The sequence below is a fragment of the Macaca thibetana genome, chromosome 4 (assembly GCF_024542745.1).
Source record: "Macaca thibetana thibetana isolate TM-01 chromosome 4, ASM2454274v1, whole genome shotgun sequence".
NCBI lineage: Eukaryota > Metazoa > Chordata > Mammalia > Primates > Cercopithecidae > Macaca > Macaca thibetana.
Window position 1 is genome coordinate 39,635,314 of NC_065581.1, and position 20,077 is coordinate 39,655,390.

The 20,077-nt window shown below is 39.6% G+C and overlaps 3 protein-coding genes across 4 annotated transcripts in view; 1 reads left to right on the forward strand and 2 right to left on the reverse strand.

The window, feature by feature from the left end:
• Positions 1 to 20,077, reverse strand: part of BTBD9 (BTB domain containing 9) — an 820,757-nt gene that overhangs the window by 612,197 nt on the left and 188,483 nt on the right. The window lies entirely within an intron of this gene.
• GLO1 (glyoxalase I) overlaps positions 1 to 20,077 on the reverse strand; it is a 453,994-nt gene that overhangs the window by 97,014 nt on the left and 336,903 nt on the right. The gene's annotated exons all lie outside the window — the stretch shown is intronic.
• DNAH8 (dynein axonemal heavy chain 8) overlaps positions 1 to 20,077 on the forward strand; it is a 314,177-nt gene that overhangs the window by 47,955 nt on the left and 246,145 nt on the right. For both annotated transcript variants that reach the window (XM_050787538.1, XM_050787537.1), the window contains exons 12-17: positions 4,695 to 4,841; positions 9,795 to 9,992; positions 12,436 to 12,512; positions 14,312 to 14,411; positions 15,572 to 15,691; positions 17,644 to 17,779. In XM_050787538.1, the coding sequence (XP_050643495.1) occupies positions 4,695 to 4,841; positions 9,795 to 9,992; positions 12,436 to 12,512; positions 14,312 to 14,411; positions 15,572 to 15,691; positions 17,644 to 17,779 (778 nt within the window). The remainder of the gene's footprint in view (positions 1 to 4,694; positions 4,842 to 9,794; positions 9,993 to 12,435; positions 12,513 to 14,311; positions 14,412 to 15,571; positions 15,692 to 17,643; positions 17,780 to 20,077) is intronic.

Genomic DNA, 20,077 nt, shown 5'->3' on the forward strand with positions numbered 1-20,077 from the left:
GGAGAGTAGAATGGTGGTTACCAGGGGCTGGAGAGGGATGGCACAATGACGAGATATTGGTGAAAGAGTACAAATTTTCAGTTTTGCAGGATGAATAAATTCTGGAGATCTAATGTACTGTATGATGACTATAGTTCACAATACCATTTTGTTTTTGGTTTTTGAGACAAGGTCTAGCTCTATTGCTCAGGCTGGAGCGCACTGGTGCCATCTCAGCTCAATGCAACCTCCGCCTCCTGGGCTCAAGCCATCCTCCCATCTCAGCCTCCCTAGTAGCTGGGACTACAGGCATGCACCATGTATTGCATACTTGACATTTGCTAAGAAAGGAGGTCACACCCCCCACCCCAAAAAGTAACTCACACCCCCCACCCCAAAAAGTAACTATGTGAGGTGAGGATATGCTAATTAGCTTGATTTTGGTAAACATTTCACAATGTATACATCTTTTAAAACATCATGGGGCCGGGCGCGGTGGCTCAAGCCTGTAATCCCAGCACTTTGGGAGGCCGAGACGGGTGGATCACGAGGTGAGGAGATCGAGACCATCCTGGATAACACGGTGAAACCTCGTCTCTACTAAGAAATACAAAAAACTAGCCGGGCGAGGTGGCGGGCGCCTGTAGTCCCAGCTACTCGGGAGGCTGAGGCCGGAGAATGGCGTGAACCCGGGAGGCGGAGCTTGCAGTGAGCTGAGATCCGGCCACTGCACTCCAGCCTGGGCGACAGAGCGAGACTCCGTCTCAAAAAACAAAAAAAACAAAAAAACCAAAAAAACCCCATCATGTTGTGTACCTTAAATATATACAATTTTTGTTTGTCAATTATTCCTCAATAAAACTGGAAAAAAATAAAACTGGAAATACTGAACAAAAAGCAAGTCTGATAGAACTCATCTGTTAAGCATTTTCTTTGTGAAAAGATTTTTAATTTCCTGCTTCTCGTATAATTAAAAATTTTTAATTATGATAAAAATAACATAAAATTTACTATTTTAACCATACAATTGAGTGGCATTAACTACATTCACAGTGTTTTGCAACCATCACTGCTGTCCATTTCAGAACTTTTTCATCATTCTAAACTGAAACTCTGTAGTCATTAAATAATTCCCCAAACTCAGGCTGGGCACCGTGGCTCACGCCTGTAATCCCAGCACTTTGGGAGGCTGAGGCAGGCGGATCACCTGAGGTTAGGAGTTCGAGACCAGCCTGGCCAACATGGTAAAACCCCGTCTCTACTAAAAATACAAAAATTAGCCAGGCATGGTGGCAGGCTCCTGTAGTCCCAGCTACTCAGGAGGCTGAGGCAGGAGAATCACTTGAACCCTGGAGTTGGAGGTTGCAGTGAGCCGAGATGGTACCATTGCACTCCGGCCTGGGCAACAAGAGCAAAACTCCCTCTCAGAAAAAAATAAAATAAATAAATAAATTCCCCAAACTCTCTGCCCTGGCCCCTAGTAACTTGTTTTGACTGTCTGTCTTTATGAATTTGCCTATTCTAGGTACCTCAAATAAGTGGATTTAAACAATATTTGTTTTTTTGTGTCTGGTTTATTTCACTTAGTGTAATATGTTCATCTATGTTCTAGTATGTATCAGAATTTCATTCCCTTTCATGGCTGAGTAATATATTCCATTGTATGTATAGCCCATATATTTTTATCTAATCCTCTGCTGATGCACATTTGATTTGTTACTACCTTTTGGCTATTGTGAATTATGTGGCTATGAACATTGGTGTGTATCTGTTTGAGCCCCTGCTATGAGTTCTGCTGGGTGTATTCCTAGAAGGGAAATTGTTGGGTCATATAGTAATTCTATGTGTAACTTTTAGAGTTCCTGCCAAACAGTTTTCCACAGTGGCTACACCATTTTACATTTCCACCAGCAATGCAGGAGGGTTCCAATTTCTTCATTTCCTTGCCAACACTTTTTATTTTCTATTATTTTGATAAGAGCCATTCTAATGTGTATGGAGTGAAGTGACATCTCATTGTGGTTTTGATTTGTTTTCCCTAGTGGCTAGTGATGGCTGAGCATCTTTTCATATGCTTAGTGGCCCTTCGTACATCTTTGCAGAAATATTTACTCAGGCCCTTTATCCATTTTTGAATTGGGTTGTTTGGTTTTTTTTGGTGGTGGTTGTTGAGTTGTAGGATTTCTTTATATATTCTGGATATTAATTCCTTATCATATATATGCTTTGCAAATATACTATTGCTTATTTATTTATTTTACTTGTTCATTTTGAGACAAAACCTCACTCTGTCACCCAGGCTGGAGCGCAGTAGCATGATCAAGCTCACTGCATCCTTGACCTCCTGGGCTCAAGGGATCCTCCCACCTTTGCCTCCTAAGTAGCTGGGACCACGGGTGCATGCCATCACACCCGGGTAATGTTTTTATTATTGTAGAGACAAGGTTTTGCTGTATTTCTCGGGTGGTCCCAAACTCCTGAGCTTAAGCAATCATCCTGCCTTTGCCTCCCAAAGTGGTGGGATTACAGGCATGAGCCACCACACCTGGCCTGTTTATTAAAAAAACTATTTGACTATACTTTCTATTTCTTTTCGAGTCAGTTTTAGTAAGTTGATATTCTTGGGGAATTTCCCCAAATTGTCTAAAATTTGTAATTTATTGACTTAATGTTGATAATATTCTCTTACTATTCTTTGTCTTACTATATAAGATGTCCCCTTATTTGCTAATATTCTTTATCTTCTTTCTGTTTTCCTAATCATTCTTGCTCCCCTCATTCCCAGATTCAAAACAACTTATCATCTTCCTAGGAGTTTCTCATTTCTGTTGTTTTTATTATTACTTGCAGGATTCCATGTTTTCATCTAGAGTTTCTCTGACGTTATTTTTGGGAATAGGAGTCAGAAATTACTCCCCCCAAGTTTGCCAATTGGCAGGAACCATAACTCTTTACATAGAATTTAGCAATGTAGTCTCATTATTCTTTTAAGATCCTTAAGATTACTAGCCATTTACTGACTGAATTAGAAATGGGAACTTGGTTTTCTTAATTCTAGTTCAATGTTTCCATCACATCTGAAATGTTTTTAGAAAACTTTCAGTGTATACTTTTTAGGAATAGTTTTTATATGAGTTGGAGGAAACAATGAGAATTGTTGCTCAGAATCTTATCTGAGAACTGTTATTCAGAGCCAACTCATTAAAAAAAATTTTTTAGGCCGGGTGCGGTGGCTCAAGCCTGTAATCCCAGCACTTTGGGAGGCCGAGATGGGCGGATCACGAGGTCAGGAGGTCGAGACCATCCTGGCTAACCCGGTGAAACCCCGTCTCTACTAAAAAATACAAAAAACTAGCTGGGCGAGGTGGCGGGTGCCTGTAGGCCTAGCTACTCAGGAGACTGAGGCAGGAGAATGGCGTAAACCCGGGAGGGGGAGCTTGCAGTGAGCTGAGATCTGGCCACTGCACTCTAGCCTGGGTGACAGAGCGAGACTCCGTCTCAAAAAAAAAAAAAAAAAAAAAAAAAAATTTTTTATTATACTTTTAAGTTCTGGGATACATGTGCAGAACGTGCAGGTTTGTTACGTACGTATTCACATGCCCTGGTGGTTTGCTGCACCCGCCAACCTGTCATCTACATTGGGTATTTTTCCTAATGCTATCCCTCCCTTAGCCCCCTAAAGCTGACTCGTTTTTGTTGAATGAGTGAAAAATAATCAGATACCTCAACGAGAGCAATAAGAATTGTTTTGGAGATTGCGATAGAGGAAAGAATGAGACCAGTTATTCTCAAATCTGAATATTTATAGGAATCACTATAGGAGAACTAGTTAAAAATGTAGATTTCTGAGTCTCACTTGCAGAAATTCTGATTTAGTGGCTTCAGTGGGCAGAATAACGGTCCCCAAAGATGTCTGTGTGCTTATCCTCAGAACATATCCATAGGTTATGTTACATATGGCAAGGGGTAATTAAGGTTGCAGATGGAATTAAAGTGCCGATCAGCTGATATGGGGATTACCGAAGTGGGCCCAATGTTTAAGGGTTCTTATATGGGTGAGAGGAGGCAGAAGAGTCAGAATCTGAGAAATGGCGTTATGGTAAAGATTTGGCTGGCTATTGATGGTTTCAAAAAAGTTTAACATTAAAAAAAAGATTTGGTGTTTAGGAAATGTTAGCTTGACATGATAGTTAATTCCTACTGTACCCAGCAACCATATTCTCTTTTTTATTTCTATTACATTCACAAACTAGACCAGTATATCTGTAGGCAAATAATTAAGATTTCAGCAATGTACTCATCAAAGACTTTATGACCTTCTTTTGGAAAAATGATTGTCAGATGATAGCTTTGTATGACAGAAACTTCATATTTTATATACCTGTGCATAAAGAATGCTTATTCTAAGGTGGATGCGAACTGAATAGAGAGATCTTGATAGATAATTTCTGGACCTCTTGGGAGTTCTAATTAGTCATGAAAATGTAAAAACAAATAGTATATGGTGTGCTTTGATGTAGGATAAGAGTTAAAGGAAAACAGTGAGGATGAAGAAAAGTGAGGTTGAAATGAGGATGAAAATATGGTATAAATAAAAAAAACTATACAGATTTTCACAGTTTGATCAGTTCTGTGTGAGGGTAGAGTTTTTGAATTTTCGATTCCTGAACAAATATCTCGCTTTCTTTTCCGCGTTTCTTTTACTTTTCTCGTAGGACTGCATTTTTCTCTTCAAGGAATATCAGACATCTTTTCATAAAACAAGGAAGCAGATTTTAGAATCCTCAGGGGAAAAATCTTTTGAGGTTTCAGAAATGTATATATTTGGAAAATTTGAAGCTTTTTGCAAAAGACTGGAGAAGGTAAGCATTATGCAGTCGTCATACCCCACTCCACACCACACCTTTTTGGTGATTTTGTACTTTATGTAGTGCCATTGAGAATTATTGTTCCTGATCTCTTGTCTCACTATTGTTATGACTCATCTAATGTTACTCACAGGTCACTGCATTTTATTATAACTTATTTTTTCATTCCTGGTTACTGCCTTCTGCCAGTAACACAAGCGCTATGGTCAACTTCCACATCTCTCAAGACCTCAATTTACCTCTGCCTGTGGAACTTCAACTTAAAAGGCTCTGCTCTTAACAGTTATACTAGGCTGAAAAAAAGTGTGAGGTGAAATACCTGCAAAGCCTGGTAGTAGTCAGTAGTTGTGGAATCTCTGGATGTGTAAGCATGTCGTCTTTCTGAGCCAGTTTATATGGTGTATACATAAACATTGTGTGGGTGATATCTTTGCTGGGCAGACATAGGTTTGATTCATTTATTAGGACTGGTTGGGAAGGAGTGACATTATTTTGGGGGATATAGGCCAGCCCGTATCAGCGACTTCTTGGAGTCATCCTTTGAAAAGTATGTAAAGATCTCATTTAGGTATTCTTCCCCCAACTTCGCTAGTTCCCTGGATCCTGCTAGTATTTAGAATCTTGTTCATCATTTGTTGGAAAGTAATGAGGGACATTATGTAGGTTGAAGACCTAGACATGTTTGGAAGCCTATTTTTATTAGTAACTTCCTGATCAAGCCAGGACAGGAAAGTATGAGTAATGAACAGAACCAAGTTGCTGAGTGGGATCCTTCATACATACTTCTTTGATGCTGTGTTTTTAAATTTGTTTCTTTAACAGCTTTATTGAGACATAATTAATATACTATACTATTTACCCACTTAAACTGTACAAGTCAGTGTTTTCTAGGATATTCACAGGGCTGTGCAGTCATTACCACAATCTAATTTTAGAACATTTTTACTCCCACTAAAAGAAACCTTGTGTCCATTGTCAGTCATACCCCATTCTCTCCTCTCCCCAGTTTTAAGCAACCACTGATCTACTGTCTCTATAGATGTACCTATTCTGGACATTTTGTATAAGTGGAATCATACAATATGTGGTCTTTTGTGGCTACTTTCACTAGCATAATGTTTTCAAAGCTCATCTATATTATACTTTTTTTTTTTTTTTGGACAGAGTCTCGCTGTGTCACCCAGGCTGGAGTGTGCAGTGGCGTGATCTCTGCTCACTGCAAGCTCTGCCTCCTGGGTTCACGCCATTCTCCTGCCTCAGCCTCCCGAGTAGCTGGGACTACAGGCGCTTGCCACTGCGCCTGGCTAATTTTTTGTATTATACCATTTTTCAGAACCTCATTCCATTCATCATTGAAGAATATTCCATTGTACGGATAATATCACAGTTTATTTTTCTACTCATCAGTTTATGGACATTACGATTATTTCCTCTTTTTGGCTATTATGAATAATATTGCTATGAACATTTGTGTACAAGAGTTTGTATAGTCATGTGTTGTCATTTTTCTTGGGTATATGTGCAGAAGCAGAATTGCTAGGTCATATGGCAATCCATGTTTAACTTTTTGTTGATAATCCCAACTAACCAGCAAAGTATGAGGTTTATGATTTCTTCACATCCTTGCCAACACTTGTTATTACCTGTCCTTTTGAATTTAGCCATTCTACTGGGTATGAAGTGGTATCTCCTTGAGGTTTTGATTTGCACTTCCCTGATCGCTAATGATGTGGAGCATCTTTTCATGTGCTTTTGTCCATTTGTATATCTTCTTTGAAAAAACATCTATTCAAATTCTTTGCATATATTTAACTGAGTTATTTGTCTTTTTTTGTTGAGTTGTAAGAGTTCTTTATATATGCTGGGTATAACTTCCTTATCGGATATATGATTTACAAGTATTTTCTCTTATTTTTGGGTTATCTTTTCACTTTCTTGATGGTGTCCTTTGAAGTACGATAGTTTTAAATTTTAATGAAGTTCAATGTATCACATTTTTCTTTTGTTTTCCTTGTGTTTTTGATGTCATATCTAAGGAACTGTTGTATGGGGCTGTTTTATGCATAATAGATTTTAAAAAACATTTTATTTTTATTTATTAAATTAAAAAAGTTGAGATGGGGTCCTGTTGTTTTACTCAGGCTGGAGTGCAGTGGCGTGATCATAGCTCACTTGGCTTTGAACTCCTCAGCCTCCTGAGTAGCTGGGACTGCAGGCATGTACAATCATGCCTAGCTAATTAATTTTGTGTGTGTGTGTGTGTTTGTGGAGATGGGGTCTTGCTATGTTGATGAGCTGGTTTTGAACTCCTGGCCTCAAGCAGTCCTCCTTCCTCAGCCTTCCAAAGTGCGGAATTATAGGCATGATTAGGACAAAGATGCTTAATGTTCTGACTCCACTAGAGCATAAACCTGGAGGTGGGTCTCGGTTACCCTTATTTTCCAGGAGCCAGAACCCTTGCCAACCTGGGTGCTGTTTTGAAATTGGTAGTTTCAGGACTCAAGCTTATTAGTGTTTGGGGGTGGGTCTAATGCTGATAGAATGGTCATCCATCTGTGAAATAGCAGCCCAGGAATTCCTCTGATGCTAGAGGAAGTGGTCTGTAATGACCAGCTGCATCAGCTGCACCCACTCTGGTCTCTGGAGAAGCCATGCCTCTGGTTTGAAGAATACAACTTCAAGCCACAAGTGCTCAGCAACCAGAGCTGAGGTAGCACCCCCTAGAGGCTTTACCTGAAATGCATCCTGATTGCTAGGTTGTCCCAACTCCCTTGTACTAAGAACCCCTTGACAGACTGGCATCTTTCCCATTGGATAATTAGTGGATATCAGTGTCCACTCTCAAAGGTGGGGCTGTCAAACTTAACCCTGAAGTGTGTCCAGGATTTACATAATCCACAAGAGATGGTTACTGAGCTGCCTAGGTTGGCTTCCTCTGATGAATGGGGTATGGAAGGGGCCACTGTTTGACTACCCTTGTGAACTCTTACATAGATGAAGAGGAGAGCCAGAAGGGTGCACTAAGAGCCTATTAGGGAAAGCTGAGCTTTGAAGTCGGAATGACCAAGTGACAAAGTCAAAGGGCAGACAAGACTGAGGTTGGGGTTGGAGAGCTGAGATTTCAGAGTTAGACAGATATGTTGGGGCCCTTCGAGGAGTAAGTGAAGAAGGCTCTAGTATGTCAGTGTTAGGATGTCTGAAACACACATTTTTATGACAGGTATAGACTTGATGGTGCATTGAGTCCTAAATAGCCAGAATGAAATGTGTGCAATAGTCTTTGCTTCTTCCTCTTCCTGCCATGTAAATGTTGGTGAATATTGGTGTTTCCCAGAGCTCTATCTTCAGTTTTGTTTTCTTCTCACCCTGAACATTTGTGGGAGAGAAGAGAAAAGGTGGAGAGCTGGTATTGCTGGGGGAGATTTGAGGATCTGGAGCTAGTACGTGAGGTAGGGTCTCCACTCATGGTGACGCTGACATGAGGGAATCATAGCAAGTTGAGAACTGGAAAGGGTGCAAGGTTGGTGAGCCGGAGGAAAGACTATATATTGGTGGTGAGTACTGAGTGATTGAACATTGATAGAGAGATGTTGAAAAAGCCAGGGCCAGGACAAACTAGCCAGGAGCATGGTCTTGGTTGATTCCCACAGCTGGCTTTATGTTGCTCTGTGTGGTATGGGGACAGAGGGTCCACTGGCTAAGTTTGAAGGGCAAGCATGGGACTGACCACCATGTCTGCCTCAGATGACCCCTCATCCAACCAATCAACAAAATAGAGGACATGTTAGTGACAGGAATTTTGTCCCGGTCTCTGGCTGTTGGAGCCAGGTGGTAGAGTAATGAGGTAAGGGTACAGGAAACAGTCTTAGCAGGTTAGAATAACAGAGCAAGCCAGTAGTAGTTTGCTTTTTGCTCTTTAAAGTAGTTGAGTGGAGCACATGTGTTAGGAGGAGACTCAGATAGTTCCTGTGTTTATATAGAGCATGCGCAACATGCTGTAAATCCTAGTGGCCTGTATTTCCTCCACATTTGCAGTGGCTTCTAGGATGATAATAGTTTTTGGAAGTGTATGAAAATAGTGGAGTAAGAGCAACAGTTGCTTTGAAAATAGTCCTTCTGGGTGACCATACATGGGGATTCATGTGAATTCTGCTGGCTGTGTAGGAGGATCAGTGGTGGTGTCTTTATGGTGTGTGTGGTATTTGGAAGATTCTCTGAAAACAGGTTTATTTCCTTTCTGGCCATTGGACAAAGGGGCCAGCCCTGGAGAGCATTCAGCATTGTTCTCTAAAGCAGAAGTCAAAATGGGGAAGAGTAAGGAGTAGCCTGTGGACGTGAGTTTTTTGTTTGTTTGTTTTGGTGAAGTAGGTGGTGTTAGGTTGGGACAAAGGCAGCCATTTCTGAAATAAAGTCCATTGTGAGGGTTTCCCAGGTCTCATCATGGGTCAGGAATGATTGCTGCTATTATTCAAGCTTCTTGGGCCAGTCTTTTACCTGAACGCAGGTGTCAAAGAGGGAACACAGGTGGATATGTGCCAATGTTAGTTGTCAGAACTACAGTTAGGGCCAAAAAGCAGGGTAGAGCTTCTGAGTCCAGTAATCCAGTGAAATGATTTTCAGAAAATCCTCAAGAGACCGCAGGATGAAGCTATTTAGTCAAGTTCCCCACCAACCTTGAAAGAAAAGGTGATTGATTAAACTCTGAAAAAGATTGTGAACTCTCTCTGGATATGATATAACATCTTCTGTCTTAGTCTAAGAAGTAAGAATGACGGATGACAGAGATTCGTCTTCTGTTTTATCTCCTCTGGTTGGTTTTAGCTAAATTATTCCAGGTTCTGTTTAATGGTTTGTGTTTTATATCAATGATTCATCATTAAGAGCTTATTTTAGGGAAGTTGCCTACTATCTCATTTAAAAAAGCAAAATAACATTTCTCTTTTTAAGATTACAGAAATGATAACTGTTGTGCAAACATATTCAACCTTGAGTAATTCTACCATAGAAGGAATAGATATTATGGCAATAAAATTCAGAAATATTTACCAAGGGGTTAAGAAAAAGCAATATGACATTCTGGATCCAAGAAGGACAGAGTTTGACACAGATTTCTTAGAATTCATGACAAAAATCAATAGTTTAGAGGTAAGTAATTATACCTTATTTTTACTTAGTAAAGCTGAAAAGTAGTCGATAGTACTATCCAGTACTTTTTGTAAATATTCACATATGGTGTTTCTATATTTATGATTTATTTTAAGTTCCTCTTTCATATTGATCAAACATATTTGCAGTGTAAGTTTTAAACTACTCCATTAAAGGTTTTGTTTTTTTAATGAATAATGAGCATATTCAATAAAAGACATCAGAGAATAACTAGAAGCCCAAAGGGCTTTTATAGCTAGGATTCTTTTTTTTTTTTGAGATGGAGTCTTACTCTGTCACCCAAGCTGGAGTATAGTGGAGTGATCTCGGCTCACTGCAACCTCCACCTCCTAAGTTCAAGTGATTCTCCTGCCTCAGCCTCCTGAGTAGCTGAGATTACAGGCACGTGCCACCACACCCAGTTAATTTTTGTATTTTTAGTAGAGACAGGATTCGCCATATTGGCCAGGCAGGTCTTGAACTCCTGACCTCAGGTGATTCACCCACCTCAGCCTCCCAAAGTGCTGGGATTACAGGTATGAGCCACTGCACCTGGTCTCATTTTTAATTTACATTAAAATTTGTATTTGATTCTTGTGCTAAGGAGCCAATATTATTTTTCCAGCTCAAGAGAGAATTTGTAAACGTTATTCTTTATCAAGTGTGATCAGATTTGAGAACAGATTAGGAAGATGGATCACTCTCCCTGTGGCCTTATGCTTTATGCCTCCGTTCTCTCTGCTGCTATAGAGGGCAGCTCTGAAGAGGCGTTCATATCCTGTGTGTCATAGATTAAGGGACACCAGATGGATGACAGGTAGTCAGAAAGTATGTCAGATGAGACTGTAAGATGTTTTTCTCTCACCTTTTGGGCTATATGACCTCAGTTACTCTCTCCTGTTAACTGAAACTACTGTTAACCTACGTTTAGCCCAAAGGAATGTCTCCTCTTGCTGCAGAATTTCCTGGAGACACAAGCAGGGATAAGAATACACTTTGTACACTTTTTGAGTCTGACATCCTTGCCATGAAAGTGAGAAAAATCAGATGTTTTCCTCATGTATTTAAAAAATTCTTTAAAAACTACATTACATGTAACCTGGGCAATATAAATACGTAAGAAAGATCCTAAAATTCTACCACTCTAACGATAACACATTTTGTTTTTGGCATAGATTTCCTTTCAGTTTTTGAAAGTTAGACTCTTTGATGCTAAGATATATTATATTTTAATTATTACTTTTAGTGTTTGGCTGGTTAGGTAGGGTGGAGTTTGCTTCCAAAATGCTTCGAAAGTTAAATCTTTATGGCAATGGGAAGTTTTGAAAAACTTGTTATCTCTTAAATTATTTTTATGATTTATTGAGAAAGATCATATGTTATAAAGGCTTTATTGTGGTCTTAGATTCAACTTTTAGCTTTCAGTAAATTTAGAACAATATTAACCTTTTAATAGTTAAATAATTTACTTGAGGCATCAGTGTTTTAATTTTTCTTCCTTTTCCAATGTTTGATTCATGGGTGTGGTATATATTAATAGACCATACCAATATGATCCGTACATACAAATGATTTGCAAAGAATGGTTCAGTTCCGTCTTTTGGGTACCGGGAGTTTGGAGTTCACTGTTAGGGGTGGTGGGAATATTTATTTATTTATTTTTATTTTTATATAGACAGGTTCTTGCTATGTTGCCCAGGCTGGTCTTCAACTCCTGGCCTCAAGCAATCCTCCCATCTCCCCCTACAAAAGTGCTAAGATTACAGGCATGAGCCACCACTCTAGGCCAATGGTGGGACTCTTGAAAGAACATTTTCTACTTCTTGTACTTCCTTAGCAGTAGCAAAGAGGTTTCTGAGAGCAGCAATGTCAGAAAATGACATCTGCTGACCCTGGTGTCTATAGCGTCATTACACTGTTCTACCTGAAGTTCTATATATCCCAAAGAAAAATGCTTGTAAGGCACCTTCACTCCTTTTGTAAATTCTCTAGATCAGAAATATCCAATTGGTAATAACCTGCAAAGGCAAACCACATGTCACTTTAATTTTTCTAGTAGTCACATGAATAAAAGTAAAAAGAAGCAGGTGAAATTAATTTTAATACTCTATTCAACCCAATGTGTTAAATGTTTTAAGAGGTCATTAATATAAAATCATTAATGAGATATATTGTATTCTCTTTTTTGTACTAAGTCTTTGAAATCTGGCATGTATTTTACATTTACAGACATCTTGCTTCTACGTAGTGACATTTCAAGTGCTCAGTAGCCACATGTGGCCAAAGTCCATCATACTGGACGATGCAGTTCTTGATACTTAGATGGTAGATGTGTTTGAGGCTTGAGGCTATCTTAATTCTGTAGGAAAGGCATTAACTGTTGTTAAACAAAACCAATCTCTTTAACACCAAAAATCATTTAAATATTAATATTTTATTTTAGGTACAAATACAGGCATTTATGAACAGTAGTTTTGGGAAAATCTTATCTTCTCAGCAGGCTCTTCAGCTACTTCAAAGGTATTCGTAACACTTTAAGCAGTGTAGTTTCTAGGGGGGATAACTTTAAATCTGAAAATACAATTTCAAATTAAAATGTTGTTGGAAATCTCTCCTACATAAACCTTAAAACTTACAAACATAAACCTTTCAATTACCACTAAATAGACTGGTAAAAATTTGAAACAAAGAATGATATGTTCTAATTGAACTTTTTTGGTAGCAGAAAGTCTTTCAACAAGAAAATGAAATTATTTCTCATGTTTCCCCTCCCTGCCCCCAGCCATGTAATATGTTGGGGGTTAATTTTATAGGTATTGTTGGAAAGGGAACAAATAATATTTACTGCTACATACTGAAAGAATTTCTGAAAGTGAGATTATCTAAGAGTAATAGATTCCAAAACTTTCCATTTTCCCTCCTAAGGGCTCCTGCACCTTAAAAAAGAATTGTGGGCCGGGCGCGGTGGCTCAAGCCTGTAATCCCAGCACTTTGGGAGGCCGAGATGGGTGGATCACGAGGTCAGGAGATCGAGACCATCCTGGCTAACACGGTGAAACCCCGTCTCTACTAAGAAATACAAAAAAACTAGCCGGGCGAGGTGGCGGGCGCCTGTAGTCCCAGCTACTCGGGAGGCTGAGGCCGGAGAATGGCGTGAACCCGGGAGGCGGAGCTTGCAGAGATCCGGCCACTGCACTCCAGCCTGGGCTACAGAGCGAGACTCCGTCTCAAAAAAAAAAAAAAAAAAAAAAAAAAAAAAAAAGAATTGTGTATGCTTAAGATGTACAACGTGATAGTTTTATATATGTAGTGAAATGGTTACTACAACCAAGCCAAATAACATATTCATATCACTGAGTTATCTGTCCCCCACATTTTTTTGTGGTATGAGCAGCTGAAATCTTCTCTCCTTTAGCTTCCTTTCCCTCCATCCTAAGAGCACTACTCTCTCAAAGGGCGGGGAATCCCAGATTAGAGGACTAAGCGGGACTAGAAGCCTTTCCCTTTCAGCACAGAGAGGGCTCAAGACCTATGTCAGGAATGCTTGTGGAGCTCTTCCCTGAGAGCCAGCGGATCTAGGGTTGGGTCTGGCTTTGCCTAGTACCACGGCTGTAATGATGGAGACCTGGTGAGACCATTGTAAAAAAAGTCAAAACAGAAATAACATGATTTTGACACGTGACAGTACTGCACAGATAGCAGGTACCATTTTCTTGGCGACTTCTGTCTCTGTCTCTCTCTCTCTCTGTCTCTTTCTGTCTCTGTCTCTCTCTTTTTACCTGTAGTATGCTGGTGTCAATTCATTTTATTACCAGAATGTTGTAGTTTTTAGTATTTCCTATGTGTCATTCAGTCTCTGAATGGAAGTGACATTTAGCTGACAAAGTTGTTTTTATGATTATGGTTATATGGAATTACATGGAATTAACACTGGCAGAAGGTGAGTCAATGTGTTCTCTTCCATCTTTGCTAAACCATTTCCTCACTCATCGTGTAATCCATTTGTCATTTTCTCTTATCTTACTTGAATCCCCAGACTTGTCTAGGTCTCTCTTAGTTATAGGCATTTCTGACCCATTTGTAATTTAAATAATTATTTTTGTTACTCTTGACAGATGTCTGTCTTTTCCATAAGATAATTGTAGGTTCCAGGAGAGCTAGGACTGTACCTCCTATCTTGTTCATTGCTTTATCCTAGGACAATGAATGAGGGCTGGTATGAATATCTGTCAAATGAATGAATGGATATTTACTATGACAGCAGTTCTTAAGTATATTTCTCATTTAGTTTTTAATTATTCAGCTTCAATTGCTTTCAGATTTCAGAAGCTGAACATTCCCTGTCTTCGATCAGAAATAAACCACACAATTGAGCGTATTCTTCAGTACTATGTGGCTGAACTCGATGCTACTAAGAAGGCAAGTGGCATGTTTACAAATAAAACGGTACATTAGCACAAAAAGAAAAAAATCTGAAAATATTTGCCATCATTGTCTCATGCCAAGCTTTTCAGAGTGATTCTTTCACTGCTAAGGAGCATTGACACTCCCTTTTGGATGGGAAGGTGCTTGACAGTATATATTGCTGGACAGCCAGATTTACACCTCTTTGCTCTGAACCGTCTTGCCAGTTATCCCACCATCATTTATTGAATAAGAAGTCCTTTCCTCATTGCTTGTTTTTGTCATTACTGAGTATGTACCCAAAGGAATATAAATCGCTCTGTCATAAGGACACACATGCGCATATGTTCCTTGCAGCACTGTTCACAATAGCAGAGACATGGAATCAACCCAAGTGCTCATCAGTGGTAGACTAGATAAAGAAAAGGTGGTAGATAAGAAAGAACAAGATCATGTCCTTTGCAGGAATATGGATGAAGCTAGAGGCTATTATCCTAAGCCAACTAGAGCAGGAACAGAAAACCAGATACCACATGTTCTCACTTATAAGTGGGAGCTAAACACTGAGTACACATGGACACAAAGAAGGGAACAGTAGACATTGGGGCCTACTGGAGGGTGGGAGAAGGGAGAGGATCAGAAAAAGTAACTAATGGACACTAAGTTTAACACCTGGGTGATGAAAAAATCTGTACAACTAATCCCCATGACACGAGTTTGCCTAATAACAAACAAACAGGTAACCCTGAACTTAAAAATAAAAGTTAAAAAAAAACTATCTTATTGTGACCGTTTTCTGGTGTGTGTATAGCAAAGCACGTTTAAGTGAGTATTTTTACCTATAGAAATATGGGCTCTAGATACTATTATGACAGATACTAATATTATGCAGCTCTGTGCTCCTTTTGAATACCTCCTTGAACTTTGGGATAAGGGCAGAAAAAAAAATACATGTAATAGGAAATAAAGGTGAAGAGAAAATTAAGTGTCGTATATGGGCAACATCATTGTTTCAAAGTCTCAGGTTACCTCGGATGTGCGTTTACATATTTATTAACTACCTACTGTATATAAAATGTGAATAATGATGAAACAATACAAAGGTAACTGTATATATTTTTTTGCCTTCTCCCTTGTATTGAATTCAAACATTAACACCAGATTTTTAATTACAGCTTTATCACTCTCAGAAAGACGACCCCCCCCTTGCTCGCAACATGCCCCCTATAGCAGGAAAAATACTCTGGGTGAGGCAGCTCTATCGCCGGATAAGTGAGCCCATCAATTATTTCTTTGTAAGCCAATAATTAAATTTTAATATATGGATTTTGGTGGTTTTAATATAACAAATATATTGTATCCTGTAATATCGTGTCCACTAAAGTAGCCAACGAAGAGCCAATTCTTCTACCAGGCAAGGAAAATTTAGTTTGTAAATATACTTGAGAGAGACAAAGTCAATTCCTTCAGGTTTAGTAGATAAGCCAGTCTAATTACAGTTACCTCAAAGTCAGTGAATCTTATAATTTTATGTCTTTTAATAACACAGGACACTTTGTAAAGCCTTTAAAAAAATAAAAATAAAAAATTTGAAAACATAGTGAAGTACAGGCCTGGCACGGAAGCTTACTTCTGTGTATGGGTAGATAGATCACTGATACATACTCAATGAAGGTGGAGATAAACCCAAAGAGTGTATTCCTGTGTGAAGAACTGCCACTGAGAGCGGAATATAATACAGTTGATTCATTCTCTGTGTCCTTAAGATTATTAGAGTTCTGAAAAACAGGACAGTCTTGGGCCCTGTTGGCATTCTGAAACTGCCAGTTTGTCTTTTCTTTGTCCTTGTTATTTTCTTAAATTTTATTTAAGAGACAGAGCCAGAAGGCGGAGTTGGTTTGCCTGATCTCATGTCTTTTGCTTATAGAACAACATAACTACAAAACAGTAGTTTTACAAGTAATTGTATTATTTAAGCATTATTAAATATGAAGATTCCGTTGTTTCTCTTTTGCTGCTATCATTTGTGTCATTGTTCTGAATATTAAAAAAAAAATTAAAACCCTGAGTCCCTACTCTGGGGACTCAGTTGCTGATTGACTTTGTGGTGGGAGGGCAGAGATTGCCCTGTTTGATATGTGAATCGAAACCTAAATCTTTTGATTTTTACCTAAAGAAATTTTACTATTTATTTATTTATTTATGTGGAGTTTTGCTTTGTCGCCCAGGCTGGAGTGCAGTGGCGCAGTCTTGGCTCACTGCAACCTCCGCCTCCTGGGTTCAAGCGATTCTCCTGCCTCAGCCTCTGGAGTAGCTGGGATTACAGGCACCCGCCACCATGCCTGGCTAATTTTTTTGTATTTTTAGGAGAGACGGGGTTTCACCATGTTGGCCAGGCTGGTCTTCAACTCCTGACCTGAGGTGATCCACCTGCCTTGGCCTCCCAAAGTTCTGGGATTACAGGGGTGTGCCACGGCACCTGGCCAATAAATTTTATTTTATTGTATTTATTTATCTTTTTGAGACGGAATCTCACTCTGTCACCCAGGCTAGAGTGCAGTGGTGTGATCTCAGCTCACTGAAACCTCCGCCCCCCAGGTTCAAGTGATTCTCCTGCCTCAGCCTCCCGAGTACCTGGGATTACAGGTGCCTGCCACCACACCTGGCTAATTTTTGTATTTTTAGTAGAGACGGGGTTTCACCATCTTGGCCAGGCTGGTCTTGAACTCCTGACCTCGTGATCCACCCGCCTCAACCTCGTGATCCACCCACCTCAGCCTCCCAAAGTACTGGGATTACAGGCGTGAGCCACCACACCCGGCTAAGAAATTTTATTTTTATTGTTTGATACATGGTTACCTTTTTTTGTGTGCTGGAATTTAGGAATTTGCCCTGATACTCACAGTTCAAGGAACATCAGTCAATTATATCTTGTCTAAAACAGTGGGATGGGATCAGAAAATGAGGTAGAGACTCTGAATGCCTGGGGCAGGCTGTGGGGCTCGAGACCTCTCTCTCTCTAAACCCTTTCTTTCCTTTTCCAGTCTTCCCTCTATGTACCGATAACGTTTCCCTACTTCTGCCTCTTGATGATATGGCCTTCCGTATCTGTTTTACTGTGAGGCAGAATCTAAACTGGTAGCATAATTATTTGATATCATTTTACATATAAATACTTTCATTATTTGGATATAAAAGCATTCAGCAATCTTTTAAAGTAAATCTTTCTTTTCCCTTAAAAAAACAGAAAAACTCAGACATTTTATCAAGTCCGGACGGTAAAGCTGTCATCCGTCAGTATAACAAGATCTCCTATGTGCTGGTGGAATTCGAAGTGGTCTATCACACAGCCTGGATCAGAGAAATTTCACAGTTACATTACGGTGTGTATAACACTGCAGTGAGCCTGCAAAGTAGGGATTAGGTGATTTTGAATGAGTTCATAGTTCTGGAGAACTTTTTCCATCCCTTCCACATAATCTTAGGATAGTTACAATTTAGATTTAGGGATGCTACAGTGGTTTACTTGTTTACAATTGTTAACAATATTCTGATTTTACAAGCGAAAATGATCATAACCTTGAAGTTGACATACTTAGGATTTTCCACTGAATAACAGTATTTGAAAGTAAAAATATCTTAAGGGATATTTCTCCAGACTTTATGAAGGTGTTCATATTCAGTTGTATCATGGTATAGATTCAAATCTCAGTCCCATTCTGGGGAGAAAAATTGCATCCTGCCTTCCTTCCTCTCTCCCTCCTTCCCTTCCTTGCTGTGTCCCTCCTTTACTTTCTCCCTTTTTTTATTACTGAATTTAATTTCAGATTTGAGCTCCAGTAAATGAAGCGTTTTAGTGCGCTGTGTCTGTGTGCCTCTCAGGGGAGGGCTTATGTGTTGCCAAGGCTTTGGGTGGAGTTAAATGTGAGACGGGATGGTTCTTAGCCATCATCCAGCCCTCCAGGATGTTGTTTTTGTGCAGGCTCAGTGGTTGGCGAGTTCAGATTCCTGCTTTGTCTCATCTTAACCTTAAGCTCTTAGTTATAATCTCAGCCCTAAACTCTTATCTGTGATCTTGGTGGACCCCTTACCGTGTCCCTTGGTAGAAAGGTTTCTCCCTCCCAAACCAGGGTCTCCACCTAAGCAGAGCACAGCACTGCAGGCACAGGAAGCACCAGTTCTGCGGGTGGGTTGCTGGAATGATGGTGAGAGGAATCACTCCTACTTCTGCCTCTTGGTTCCAGAACTCATGTATTTTAGCTGTGTGGGGACACAGCACTTATCTACAGGCCATTGATTCACAGCATACCTGCATCCTAGAGGACAGTGCCCCAACCCCCACAGGGTGTCGTCCCTAACAGGAACCATAGGTAAGCCTTTAATAAGCCACTTTTATCAGGCCAGCTGTTTCTGGGTGCTGTGCTATATGGAGGACCCTGTGGACTCTAAAGAAAGTCTGTTTATGGAGCAAAACTCTCAAAGGAGCTTCGAGAGGAGCTTAAAACTCAGACTATGGAAAAAGGCAAAAGAGAATTTTTAACAACTGAAGCATATATGAGTTTTGTTTTGGTTCTACAATGCCGTGCACTTAAATTTTTTTTTTCTCCTGGTGGTTTTTCTGCCCCCAATACCCTTTCTCTTATCTGCACATATTCAAAAACAAGCTCTACAGTCACGTGTTTCATACAGCCTTTCCTTATTCTTCCTGGCAGAAAATAATAATTCCTCCAGAGATCACCACACTTTATCTGTAGCTCTTTCTCATGACACTTACTGCTTTATAAATCTATCCTGTGTCCCCTACACATTCCAATGTTACCCTCTATGTCTGTTTCATCTGATATCCTTTAAAAAATGGTCACATTTAACATTCATACAGTGCTCACCATGTGCCAGGCTTTGTCTCAGCATGTTACATGTATTATGCAAATTACTTTAATCCTAACAGCAACCCTCCAAGGAACTATTATTAGCCTTGTTTTACAGATGAGAAAACTGAGGCACTGACACATTAAGTGGCTTGCCCAAGATCACACAGCTCATTCAAATTCAGATAGTCTGGCTCCCAAATCTGTTCTCTTAACAATTGTACTGTACTGTTTCTAATAGTGCCAAGAATGATGCCAGGCATGCTTGGGGGCTCTTAAAATATTTAAAAATGTCCAATAAGTAGACATTAGACAATCTTGATGAATAATGATTTTCTCAAGTTTCCTGAAGAGTTTGTTCCCGTTGAGAATATCAGTTGGTCCCTATTGGGTGCAATATACTCATTGCAGTGGATTGATACCCAGGAGAAGTGGTTGCATACAAACAATATGAAGTAGAATTCTTTCACACTTTCAATACGAAGTAGAATTCTTTCATGTTTTTTCACAAATAAAACAAATCATCAGAATTCTTTAACGTCTTTTATTTCATTTCAGAAAAATAAATTTCTCTGGAAGGCTTCCTTTATCCTAGTGATGTGACTGTATTTGGCTACCTAGGAGTTTGTAGTGATAATTAGATATGTAGCATCAGCCTCCTTTAGTTGGTTGCTCTGTAAAGTTTCTCTGATGGTGATTCACATAGGATGAAATGCTTGTTTTGTTCCACAGCAGAATTCCTGGCTGTCATTATTGGTCCATTTTAGTTGTCTTGTTGACCTTTTTGTCTTTTCAAGCAAGCTCATTTCACTG